At 35.6% G+C, this 11,923-nt stretch overlaps 2 protein-coding genes across 4 annotated transcripts; both read right to left on the bottom strand.

Moving 5' to 3' along the window:
* Positions 1-4,615: 4,615 nt before the first annotated feature.
* Positions 4,616-6,786, bottom strand: LOC113709563 (pentatricopeptide repeat-containing protein At2g01860-like). The gene has a single exon (XM_027232361.2). It carries the CDS (start codon positions 6,360-6,362, stop codon positions 4,770-4,772), a length of 1,593 nt encoding a protein of 530 aa, XP_027088162.1. The 5' UTR covers positions 6,363-6,786; the 3' UTR covers positions 4,616-4,769.
* Positions 6,787-7,411: 625 nt separating this feature from the next.
* On the bottom strand, positions 7,412-11,523 carry LOC113709250 (transcription initiation factor TFIID subunit 11). 3 transcript variants are annotated; one of them, XM_027231972.2, is made up of 6 exons: positions 11,372-11,523; positions 10,795-11,129; positions 9,531-9,618; positions 8,926-9,025; positions 8,579-8,741; positions 7,412-7,827 (listed from the first exon to the last, which is right to left on the bottom strand). In XM_027231972.2, the coding sequence occupies exons 2-5, from the start codon at positions 11,118-11,120 to the stop codon at positions 8,614-8,616; spliced, it is 642 nt and encodes a 213-aa protein (XP_027087773.1). In that variant the 5' UTR covers positions 11,121-11,129; positions 11,372-11,523; the 3' UTR covers positions 7,412-7,827; positions 8,579-8,613. The 3 variants fall into 3 exon arrangements, with proteins under 3 accessions (XP_027087773.1, XP_027087772.1, XP_027087774.1); XM_027231971.2 differs by having other exon boundaries at positions 11,333-11,491; XM_027231973.2 differs by having other exon boundaries at positions 8,587-8,741; positions 11,333-11,491.
* Between the last annotated feature and the right edge of the window lie 400 nt (positions 11,524-11,923).

The raw sequence follows: 11,923 nt of genomic DNA, 5'->3' as shown, positions 1-11,923 counted from the left end.
TGTGTTTATGATGCAAACAAAATATTATTTGGGATAATTTGGCAATCCAAACACACTAATTGGGAATATTATTAGTTTTAAATACTACATAATGTGTATTAGTATATATAATAAAATTAATGTTATCAATTATATTAATAATTATACATATTTACTAATTAAAATATTAATTAGTTATGCTAAATTTACTGATACTTTTATACTAAATTCCTAATCACACTTAATACAATAACATCCTTTTTTTTTCAAAAAAAAAAATCACAACAATGACTTGGTGATTGTATTTGTCTCAAAAGTAAAAACTTGACTATTTTAATTATATTTATCTCGTCGTCATGTTGAATTGTATTCAGATAATTTTATTTTGATTATGAATTTTAATTATGAAATTATAATAGATAATAATTTGACAATGCCTTGATATTTAAATATTTGATTAATGACTAAAATTTAATTATAATATAATTATAGAACAAATTTTTATTAGCTCGCGCAAAGAAGCAGGGCGAGGGGAGCAGGAGGTGGGGGGCGGGTCCCTACCCTCTCCAACCCCGCCCCGTTTTCATATTCCATTCCGCCCTTTGGCCCTTTGCTTATGTTTGTGTGTGTGACATTCAATTCTCTTTTTCTTTTTGTTTTCTTGTTTTATTTTTTTGACTAGGATGTTGCACCTTTATATTTTGAGCATGCACCAGTTCAATTCGTGGTTTGAAGATACACGGTACTAATGAATCACTCCAATTAGATGAGCACACCAAGTTCACTTGTTTTGGAGAATTTTTCTTTTAAATATTCTCCATACACATTTTTTTTTAATCACGTTATTATCTCACATATATCATATCACTACAGTACTATTTATTTATTTATAAAACTCACAAAAAGTTCTAAAAAATGCAACCGAAACAGATTGTTCAAGATATCATATAAAGACTCCTTTCTTGTAGGCGAGCTTTGGCCATTTGGGATTGCTTTTTCTTTCATTCTTTTGTGATTTATTTTCTTTTTGTTCATTTTTCATTTGAGTGCAATCAATGGAGAAAGGAAGATGATGTGTTTTCATTAGGGTAAGGCTCACTTTTATTATTTTGTTTTAAATTTTCTAACCATTTCGCATTTTTTATTTTGATGAATAGGTCAACATGTAAGAATCATATTCATCCAAGAGTATCTTGTCATCAAAATTGCATGAAATGATTTGGATGGAATAAAATGAGTTGAAATTTATGGAAAAAGATAGAACTTAACACAAAACTTGCTTAATTAACTACATTTGATGTATGTTATTTACAAAAAAAAAAAAAAAAAAGTAATGACGTATATCCATGGTCCACATAGAAATGTGATTACGATATCCATTGGTCCACTTAGAAATGTTTGCTTGCAACGTAAATTGGAGATAGGATAGATGACACCACTGCCATTGTGAATTAATTATCTCTCCGTTTTCCTTTTCTCGTCATGTCTGACTTAAGTCTCATTATTGTTGATATGTCAAGAAATTTCAACGAAAATCACAATATAAAAGTCCATTTGGATTGGTCTATTTTTGAAAAAAAAAAGATTTTCAAATACAAACAAAAACATCTCATGTATATAATGTATCAAATATTTCAAAAAACATTTATAGTAAAATTTTTTATATACACTGTTACAGTAAAATATTTTTAAAACACCCTAAAAAACAGCTAATCCAAATTTTCATATACACTGCTACAGTAAAGTATTTCTCTCAATTTTAATTTTAGTATTGTGACATATCTGGTTTAATTTGACGCCATTTTATATCTGGGTCTTGCCCCCCCCCCCCCCCCCCCCCCTTTTTTTTTTTTGTGGTATAGTCTTCTGGGGTCTTTCGCGGAAATGAAGAGGATGTTTCTTTCTCAGCCTCAAAGAATTCCTCATGTATCTTCTTTCTTTATAAGAAATCAAAGCAAATATTCATCACTATTGAGATTCAATGGCATGACAAGCTAAGCTAAAGAAAAGCTTTATTACAAGTTAAGTTCTTGGCATTTTATCTGGACATCTTTCCTTGGCAATTTCAGTTAGCCGGAATCTCTCTTCCTCAGCCTCAATTTGGCTCTCCCTTATACTCCTCTCATATTCTAACCAAAATAGTGAAGACATTGCAGTTTTTAGTCCAAGATATCAGATATTTTTAACCACCTAAAACCTCTTCTTCTCGAACTTCCTCTTCTTTTTTGTCAGTATCACAATTATAATTTTCAATTAATTTTTTATTTTTCTAAAACCTTTTTATCTCACATATGTCACGTCGTGAAAAGTGTCATAATAATTATTGCAAATAATCTCCTATCCAAACACACTCATTTTCGGCTTAATATCGGCCGAATTCCCGCCTTTGAAGCTGAACCTCCCTGAGTTGTAACACCATATAAATTCGGCTTTAAAGGCTTTCAATCTTTGCCCTTATATGTAATGCAGCCAATGTATTGCTACTGCATCTGAAAGGTTTGTAGTATGAGGTTGAGGCCGATTTCCTATCGAAATTCACTCCTTCCTCACTTTCGTATCTGTTGACCATTTTCTGTCGTTAGAGGCCCAACTTCTTTCCTTAACCATCCTCAGCACTGTTATGGTAGTATGCATTTTCTTGCCGTCAAGAATTCTAGACCTAATAAAATAGGAAAGTCAAGGCCAACCAAAAGAAAGATTAAGACATCAGCCTGATTGACTAGCTTGCCGGAGAAAAGTCTTCTTGCTGTCGATTTAAACACTCTTTCAAGCGAAGTATTTGGTTTTATATTATTGTCGTGGCCTATCAAGCAATAAAGGAAAGCTGAATCTTTCTCTAGCCAATGCATTTTTCAGCACAACTTGGAAAGGAACTGCTGAAGATAGTGCAAGCACAGATGCCATCCCTCAGGACAGTGGTTGAACTTAAAAAAGGGTGACTTGAGGAGTTACCTAAAGAAAAACCGCAGCAGCATCCAGGGAGCACAGCCATAACTTTATTCAGTTGAGGAAATTGCACCTGAAATGAGCTTTCTACCTGTTTAAATTGGCTTGGAAAGTCATTAATCGCTGCACTCTTCCATGGTGAAGCTAATTGTGGACTTCCAATCTCATCAAACTGTAGTTCTTATGGGTGAAACGAAAGCAGAAGTAAGAATTATTGACATAGCACAAAAAAAAATTAACCTTTTGCACCATTTTTAGCTTAAAGACATATGGAATATTTTCCTGTTAAAGAGCAACAAAAGCACAAGGTGTAATATTGAGAAAGCTCCTTGAGTGTGCAATTCAATAGGAAAGCTCGGATTGAATTGAAGCCTGTGGCATTTATCAGATTACAAATATCTCAGACAGCAGACGTGGCATATGAAATTGAGGGAGCTACAAATCAACGTATATAGCTTTAGTATACAACCAGAGCTAATGCTAGAGTCATCCAGTTTCCAAGACAAAGCAGAATATGATGGAAAGATTAGTCAAAACTTTACAAGGCTTCATACACAGAATCTAAATACTTGGTAGCATCTAAATCTAATCCAGTCATGGATTTGAGAAAAGAGCATTAAAAGTATGTAGAGAAAAGGAAGGCCAAGGAAGACCATGTAGAAAGCTGAAAGAAAAACCCCAAGAGAGCAAGGTCAGCTTCATTCAGAACAAACTGTAGCTTGATGATCTAACAGCCTAACAGAATGTATCTGCGACAACAAAGACACCCAGAAGCCACAAGTGTGCACTTGCTCATAAACACAAGGCATGAAATTTATCTTGCTATATTAACTAACCAATTGCTTTACCTTTCCTCTCTTTTTTTTCCTTTTTCCGAATATTTGCAGTACCTCACTGTTGAGTCAATAAAAATTTAAAGGAAATTATGTATAATACTATTTTTCTTCTATCAAACTTCACTTTAAAACATCAAAACTGGCTGAGTTATTCCGGTAGTTGAAATATTTGTCTTTTTCATTTACATTAAAGTACTATTAGGTTTTTTATTATATGACTTCAAACAAAAGTGTCATGCGAATTACAGCAAGAGAAGTATAGTTATAAGATTATGAATTTATTCTAGAACTAAAAGAAAATAAGATTCACTAGATTTCTAAGGGCCTAGAATTGAACAAAGAGTATACCACCTATAAATAGATTGGCCATAAGAAACAGAAGATGCTGAGCCTTTTAAGATGCTTGGCTGGGATCCTAGGGACACATATCTAGTCACTCTACCATGTCAATGAAGAAAATTCTTAGCCTTTTTTGCCAATACAGAACTCAAAGAATGCACGTTGTGCTTCTAGTCTACAAAAGATGGATGTCATAGAGGTATTTCCTACTTTTCCTGTGACACATTTATATCCACAGCTTTCTGAAAATGAACGACAAATATCCTGTTGAGGTATCATGACAGACTGGCTTTAGCAAGTTGAATGCAATATGAACAATGACCATGAGAAGCTACTTTGCATCAATTGCAGTTCCCTTTCAAGACACTGTAGAAGATGCAGAGCAAAGACATCTTTAAACCATATTAAGTGGCAAAGGTAATGAAGGGAAAAGAAAAAGAAACAAGTATGGAAACACAGGAATAACAACAACTAAAAATCCTAATTAGAAGGGCAAAAGAAGAAATTCCATCAGCTAACTAGAAGGTTGACTAAATTGAATATCTGGATAAATTCAACTGAGATGGTCAAGGCTCAGAATATCATACTTTCAACAGAGTGCATACAGATCAAAATGAGCCGTCAGATAGAAGCAACAAAAATGAAATAGACAACAAAAGTTACCCTAATTCATTTATCCAGTTCAAACAATTGTGATATTATTTGCTCATCCAGTTTGAACCCCACCAACTCTGCTTCCCTGCAGACCTCCTTACACTTGGCTATTCTACCAGAAGACAAATAGATTTGAATCATGCAGTGGTACACATCAAAAGTTGGAGAAAAACCTGCCTCTTTAAGTTTTGCGAAATAGCGTACAGCCCTAGGGAGATCATCCAAAGCAACAAAAAGCCTTATTACTACTCTATAAGCAGGAAGATCAAAGAGGCAGTTTGTAGTTTCCATCTCCCAAACAACATCCAATGCCTCTCTATATCTCTTCTCAGAATAGCGACTATGAGTGACTGTAGTATACATGACTACACTTGGAACACGACCAGACATCTTGAACCAATCATAAAGCCCCTCCACAATGTGGAACTTCCCAAGCCTTACACAAACTTTCATGATTGCAGTACAGTCTTGTGGAGTCAAATTCAGATCCTCTCTTGCAGCAAGCTCTTCAAGTAAGCTTAAGACTAATACTTCTTTATCCGGATTCTTCCCTAGCTCCAAAATTAACTTAGCATATACTCCTGAGTCCAACATTCTTTTACTATCTCTAGCAGCTGAGAGAAGCTTCCACGCGATATTCAAACTTCCACCTTTAATAAAGCCCTTTACCATCGCTTCATATACATTCCGGCTGACCATGCTGATAAATTTAACGTCATCAAATTTGAAAGGCATTTTCAACTCATGTGATCTAGCCAAGACCTCAACAGTGGAAGCAAGAATCCTGTCATCTGGATACAAATGTGGCTGTTTCTGAGTCCAACAAAACACAAGTAAAGCTTTTTCAGGACAACTCATATGGCCTAGCTCACGAACTGTTATGGACAAGGACCCTTTACGAAGAAACCGAGCCCACTTATTTAGAACCAGCGACACATTTTTCTCCTTGGGAGGGAGGTCTTTAATCTCCTTAGCTAAACCAACCAAAAAAGTTGGATTCCTGTACAACTGATTCGACACTGACTGCCTAGATATAGCAACTGATTTTCTTGAAAATTTCTTCTGGTTTGGAAGGCCTAAAGCTCTGTTCTTGCAGGGAAGTGGCAGCGGTAAAGGCCTTTGTCTATTCAAATTTCCAGGCTTCTGAGGTATCCTCCCCCGGAAAAGTGAGGAGATTGCCTCAATCTCATCTTGGTCCCACATAATTTCACCATTTTCATCATGACTAACGTAACTTCCTTCTTCCTTCTCTTCATCATCAACTACAAGATCATCAAAGTTGTCATCATCTGTAAAGATGTCATTGGTAGAAGAGCCAGGCATATTCCTCTGGGCAACCGTGTCAAGACCGAGAAGGCTGGGGTCTGGGGGGAGCTTAGGTCGGCGTGGATTATGCAGGTTCTTGGGAAGTTTCCTGTAATACAGTTTGGTATTCCTACTAGCACAAGAGTGTGCCATTAAATTCATGTTTCTTCCAGTATTATAACTGCTTGGGATGAACAGACTTGAACTAGCTCCATATAGAATTCTGCTACTTGTTATTGTAGCTTCAGAGAGTGGGTATGGACCCAGTGAGCCAAGAAAGCTCCTCTGCTCCATAAGTGCCATAATAATTAAATTCAGAATCTTCTGTTAAACATTTCGTCGAACAGCTTATGGGTCCGAGTATAGTTGTTAAAGATTGAGCGAGAATGTGGCAGGATTGTCAGAATATTCCCAGTTTACCGCTGCTCCTCCTTTGTGTAGACAGTGATGTTGACCGCATTGCGTAAATAGAACTAATTCATGTATTCAGACACAAAGTAAACCAAAAAAGAGAAAGGAAGTGACCCCCAATTAAATAGGGGCCTTCTTCTTTAAAAGCAAAAAAAAGAAGCCACAAATGGGTTCCGGACCTTCCGGTGGGGTCAGATTCGGACCGGAAATATCAGCCATTTTGGATTTTGAAATTTTTTTTTCTTAAACCCTCACTTGTTATCAAAGGTCGTGGTTCAATAGCTACCATTCGGGCAACAACGATTTGAATTTCTAAAGAAAATTTTTTATGTTTGTCTTTGATCACATTTTCGAATTATCTTTTTACTTAATATACATTAAATTATTATAATATATTTTTTTACAAGAAATTCAAAAAATAATAATTCAAACAAGATCTATATAAAATAAAAGTCTGTCTAACAGGCATTTATTAGACACTCATCCAAATACTCTCTTTTTTTTTTGTCGCAACACTCATTCTAAATACGCTCATTCAGATATAAATAGACACTCGTTAAAATACATTTCAAGTATTATATTTTTAAAAATTTAAGATTAACTAAAAAACATAAATAAATATAAAAAAGGGTAGATAAAATTAAATAAAAAATATATAAATACAAAGAGAGATAATAATTATTAATATCTGCATATATATATATATATATATAATAGGTGAAGTGAATTTTAAATGTTTTAACGAATGTTCAATGGACTCCTTTAGAAAAACCCGTAAAAAAAAAAATCGTTTGTGTACATTTATAGTTGCTTGGAATACCAGATTAAACTGCATCAAGTTAGAAATTGACTGCCCACTCCAATCGGTGAGCTTATAAATCATAATCGTGAATATAGTATTGATTCCCAAACTAACACTCTCAATCATGTGGATGATGATCTGTAGCCACGCAACCATGAAATCACTAGGCAATCCTTCAATAGTCAAGGGGAAGAGTTTTGAGCTTAATCAGCTTACGTGCAAGAGTACCTTTGCGAGATATACACCACCCAAATCACTAGCCTACCCTTTAATAGACAACTCACCAAGACGGGTGAACTACACCATCCAAATTCTAAACTTGTAAAGTATGGACATAATTGCAATTCGAGATCTTAATAGTTCTCTGGCCGTGCAATGCCGGATGGATGACTGATAATGGTAACTCACGCTCAATTCCTCCAGTAAATCTCTGCAGCAAGAGTCTTCTTCATTGGAGGAAAGCATAATCCTTTGTATCCACATAAACCATCTTATCATTACATCTTTTTTTCAGTTCTCCGGGTATGCTTGGGCTTATAGGCTATAGCGACCCTTCTGTAGACCAAAAAAATGATTTTTTGCGTCAAAGTGCAACAGCAGATAATTGTCATTGAAATGGACAAAAGAAAATATTTCCAATAATTAGACCTTCAAATAACAGTTAGGCATTTTCATGAGTTGTCAATACAACTTTTACTGGTTCCTATTACTAACCTCGGCTCCATCACCAACGTTCCCCCGAATAAAGTGCATGTAAAAAAATTTATCTCATTTCTCAATGGAATCTATAATAGCAAAAACCTGACAGACGTGCAGCTGCAAATCAGGACAGAAGAAGCTTTACAAGAGCTTATAATAAGACCACAAGCCACACTAGTCTATCATAATCCAGTTTGCTCTCTTGCACAAGGATCAAAGGTTCAAGTACATTAGGCTGAAATTTAGAATCCTCGATCCCTTATTTTACTCAAATGCAGAGTAAAATGCATATAAGATATCAGGGGAAGGATCAACAGGCACTCAATCTAAAAAGAACATAAAGAACATAATGGTACAGCAACAATGAAGTCCGTGTATCTTCCTTGAACCATACATAATTTTCAAACACAGCAGGAAATGCATTGACGGCAGAAACAAAGCTAAAATCCAGGCATTTCACAGATATTGCAGACTAATGCAAAAAGTTAGCATGCTTTGCCAATATTGTCACCCAGTAAAGAAACAATAAGCAGAAGAACATTTTCTTACAATGCAGAAGAAACAAATTTCAAAACAAACCAGCAGCAGATGGAGGAGAATTCAACACCTGCATACATGATGGAATCTTGCTTCCAGATTTGTCTAGCGAAAAAGCCTGGGAACTGATCTTCTTGGAACCTTGCCTTCAAGTTTCAGTCTTCTAAATGCTTCCCTGATGTGGCAAGGCCTAATTGGCCCTCTCTCTTTTCTCTCTGTCATTACTATTCTGGCTGCAAGTTGTAGGCATCATAGTATCACGTTAAAGAAATTCTAGCACTTTCCACCGCTATACTTTTTGAAAAATCCACAATAGAAAAGAATTATATCTTTTCCCTGTGGCTTCCAACTGTCAAGAGACAAAAATTGCAAACTGACAAATGAATTTAAGACTCAGCTCGTAAATTGCCCATGTACCTGTTTCAACAAGCTCCCCAACAAACATTTTTGCTATACCAGATACTACAATTGTCATAGGAACAGAAATTTTTGAACTTCCAGTGATGCTCGTTAGCAACTGCAATGACAAAATGACAATATAAACGAACAACAGTACAAAACAATGTTATGATGCAAAAAGGATGTAGAGGAATAAATATGCCAGTGATCGTTTCATAATGCCCAAGAAATAAGACATGTAAGCTACATAAACAGGTATGTGGCCAGCGTAGTCTCAGGTGTGCATGTCACCAACAGGTTCTGCCAGCTAATTTTCCCTCGTATTTTCTGTATGTTATCGACTGAAAGTTTGAATAAATCACTTCTCAAACTAGTTGGAGGGAATATTTGAAATATGACCACTAGGCTAACATTTCACATGCCCAGATAAATTTAGAATAAGAAACTATGAGACCACAGAAAGATCAGTACAAGTTAAAAAACAGTAAGAGAGAACAATCCTTTGCAGAAGATAACGATGAAAAAACAAAATGAAAGACCAACGATAATTCAGATACTGTGTACAGCAGGATGTATTGATGTGGGGAGAGGGGAAAAAGGGCTTTCTAGTTGTTATAGCGTACCCGCTTCATGTTGGCTTTCTGAAATCCTGATCTTCGAAATGATTCATATCTATTCATTTGCCCATCAGTGAACTGTGATAAGATGGTCCTATAAACACAGGATGCGTTAAAATGGAGAAAAAGAAATAGAAAAAAAATTACAGAAAAATCATAAACACTCTTTCTCTTAGAGCTAATACAAATAATTGAATGCTGTTCACATTTCAAAGAAATCTATTCTGCGTTTTGTTGCTTTCCCAGAATCAAAACACATTGCAATCATTTCCTAAGAGTATATATCAAAAACATTTCTGTTACTCGGTTGACGAAGAACACAAGAATAACAACTTGAGCCAATTTACTTTCTCAAATCAATGAAATGGCGGGTACATAATATGCACTTTTATTTTTTTTTTTGGTTTTCTTGGGAGGTACCTTTTTTTTTTTTTTTGAGTTTCAGATTGCAGGATGAAACATAATTACCAACTTTAAGTATAAAATATTTTTAAAACTTGAAGACTGAAATAGTTACATCTCCTCAGCAGCACTATTTATACATCAAAGTCCCAAATGGCATATTGCAAATAACAAGCCATCATCAGCCAGGTGTTGAGAGCTACAATTCCTTGGAAGGAATTTAATTATAAAAGGGATTTTATCAAGCACAGACTAAACATTAAACAACTAAAAATGACTTCTTTGTCCTTACTAGGTAACATGTGATTGCTGAGAATACATGAAATGGTAATTCACATTAAACTTTCCTTTGGTTTAACTCAAATTTCTGTCATTCTCCCATCTTTTTTCCCCCTTTTTAGTAGATATATATATTTTACCTATCCTGCAACAGGAGTGACCTTATGGCCTAAAAAATAGATTCTATAACTTTGAAGAGTAACAGGCAATATTATGAACAAAAAGAGAAACGGTAAATTCGTCGCCTTTCCTTACCAGAACTCACGCTCCAATCATGTTATCACCCTATCTTCTTTTCCATTTCCCATAAGTAGTTGGTGTCTTTTTTTTCCCCCTTTTTTCTCAAACATCACACAATTTTCTTTTCTAAACCACGTTATTGTTTCCTAAAATCATGATGCAAATACAATGTTCTTGAAATGAAATGAGTAAAAGTCGTGTATGTGATGTAAATGCACTTCAATCATCTGGCAAATGCCATAGACTATAACAATACATGGAAAGATATTTTGGTGCAATAATTTTCTTAGCATTAGGAATAAATTTAAGGGAAACAAACATATTAACGAGAATCCAACATAAGACTTACTGCATTTTGGCCATTTTATCAGGGTCACCACTGGGAGGGAACTTGCCAAGCTCAATTTCCATGTTGTCTTCATCTTCCTCCTCATCTTCTTCTTTGGACTTGACAATTGGACCAGCAGCTCCAATTGAAATCGCCGCACCAGTGGTGGTTGAAGGCAATGAAGGTGGAACGCTTGTACCAACGTCATCTCCTTGACCACTAGCTGCTGCTGCTGCTGGGGTTTGTGTTTCATTCTCATCAGCGGCAATAGGTGATTCAGGTGGTGATTCTTCTTGCTCCTCGAATGCAACTTCAAAGGGATCCTTTGATTGCTTCATTGTCTGCATTTGTTACTTCTGCTCGATGTTTCAAAAAACATGTTTATCAATTTCTAGGATAAAGAATCCTTCTTCCCAAATAAACCCCAAAAATCATTTTTTTTAAAAAAACCCTAGCTCCGGAGAATCTCAGAGAATAAATTCCATAAATGTTCATGATTTGTGCAGGAAAAGAAAATTTAAAGTAGTGAACCGCGAAAAGGAAATTTATTTGGTCTTACTATGACGTCGCCGTCGGAAAGGTGGTTGTGGTGGCGTACCTGCTGCAGCCGCCGGCGATTGTGAATTGCACGGAGATCTAGTAGGGCTTTTAAGGGCGAGAGAGCAGGATTGGGAACGGGTAATGGAACGATGAAATTTTATAGGATGGGCTTTCCTGTCAATCTTTCCTCTTAATTGTATTATTTTTGAAATTCCAACTACAAGCTGAGACAGCACTTGAAGGCGTGCGATATGATGCCAGTTGAAGTTGCGTCTTTAAAGTCCTTTTAGGAGAAGGATATACGTCTCTTTGGAGGCGTGATCTTAGTAAAATCGAATTTACGCCTTTAAAATTCACCAAAAGGGAAAAGCACGCCTGTAGTTCTTTCTTTTTCTCCATCGTTAGCCATTATGGGGGTGATAATAAATACCTTTTTTTTAGGGTTAATTACATTTACCTACCCTGAGGTTTGACCATATTACCAATCAATCCCTGTAATTTGTCCAAATAACGGTCTCACCCTTTGAATGATCAAACATTTAACAAAAACCCCCTTAATGCCGAAAATGCCCTTATTGAGGCCATGTTGCATTAAAAAAAGAACATATTT

This window comes from Coffea arabica, chromosome 9e, assembly GCF_036785885.1.
Source record: "Coffea arabica cultivar ET-39 chromosome 9e, Coffea Arabica ET-39 HiFi, whole genome shotgun sequence".
Taxonomy (NCBI): domain Eukaryota; kingdom Viridiplantae; phylum Streptophyta; class Magnoliopsida; order Gentianales; family Rubiaceae; genus Coffea; species Coffea arabica.
This window is presented reverse-complemented; position numbering and strand designations above follow the sequence as displayed.

Excerpts from the sequence above, each read along its gene's own strand:
- LOC113709563 (XM_027232361.2), bottom strand. The coding sequence starts at position 6,362 with ATGGCACTTATGGAGCAGAGGAGCTTTCTTGGCTCACTGGGTCCATAC.
- LOC113709250 (XM_027231972.2), bottom strand. The coding sequence starts at position 11,120 with ATGCAGACAATGAAGCAATCAAAGGATCCCTTTGAAGTTGCATTCGAG. Across the intron at positions 9,026-9,530 it reads AGAAAGCCAACATGAAGCGG|TTGCTAACGAGCATCACTGG; the intron begins GTACGCTATAAC and ends TTGTCATTGCAG. Across the intron at positions 8,742-8,925 it reads TGGGGAGCTTGTTGAAACAG|CCAGAATAGTAATGACAGAG; the intron begins GTACATGGGCAA and ends TACAACTTGCAG.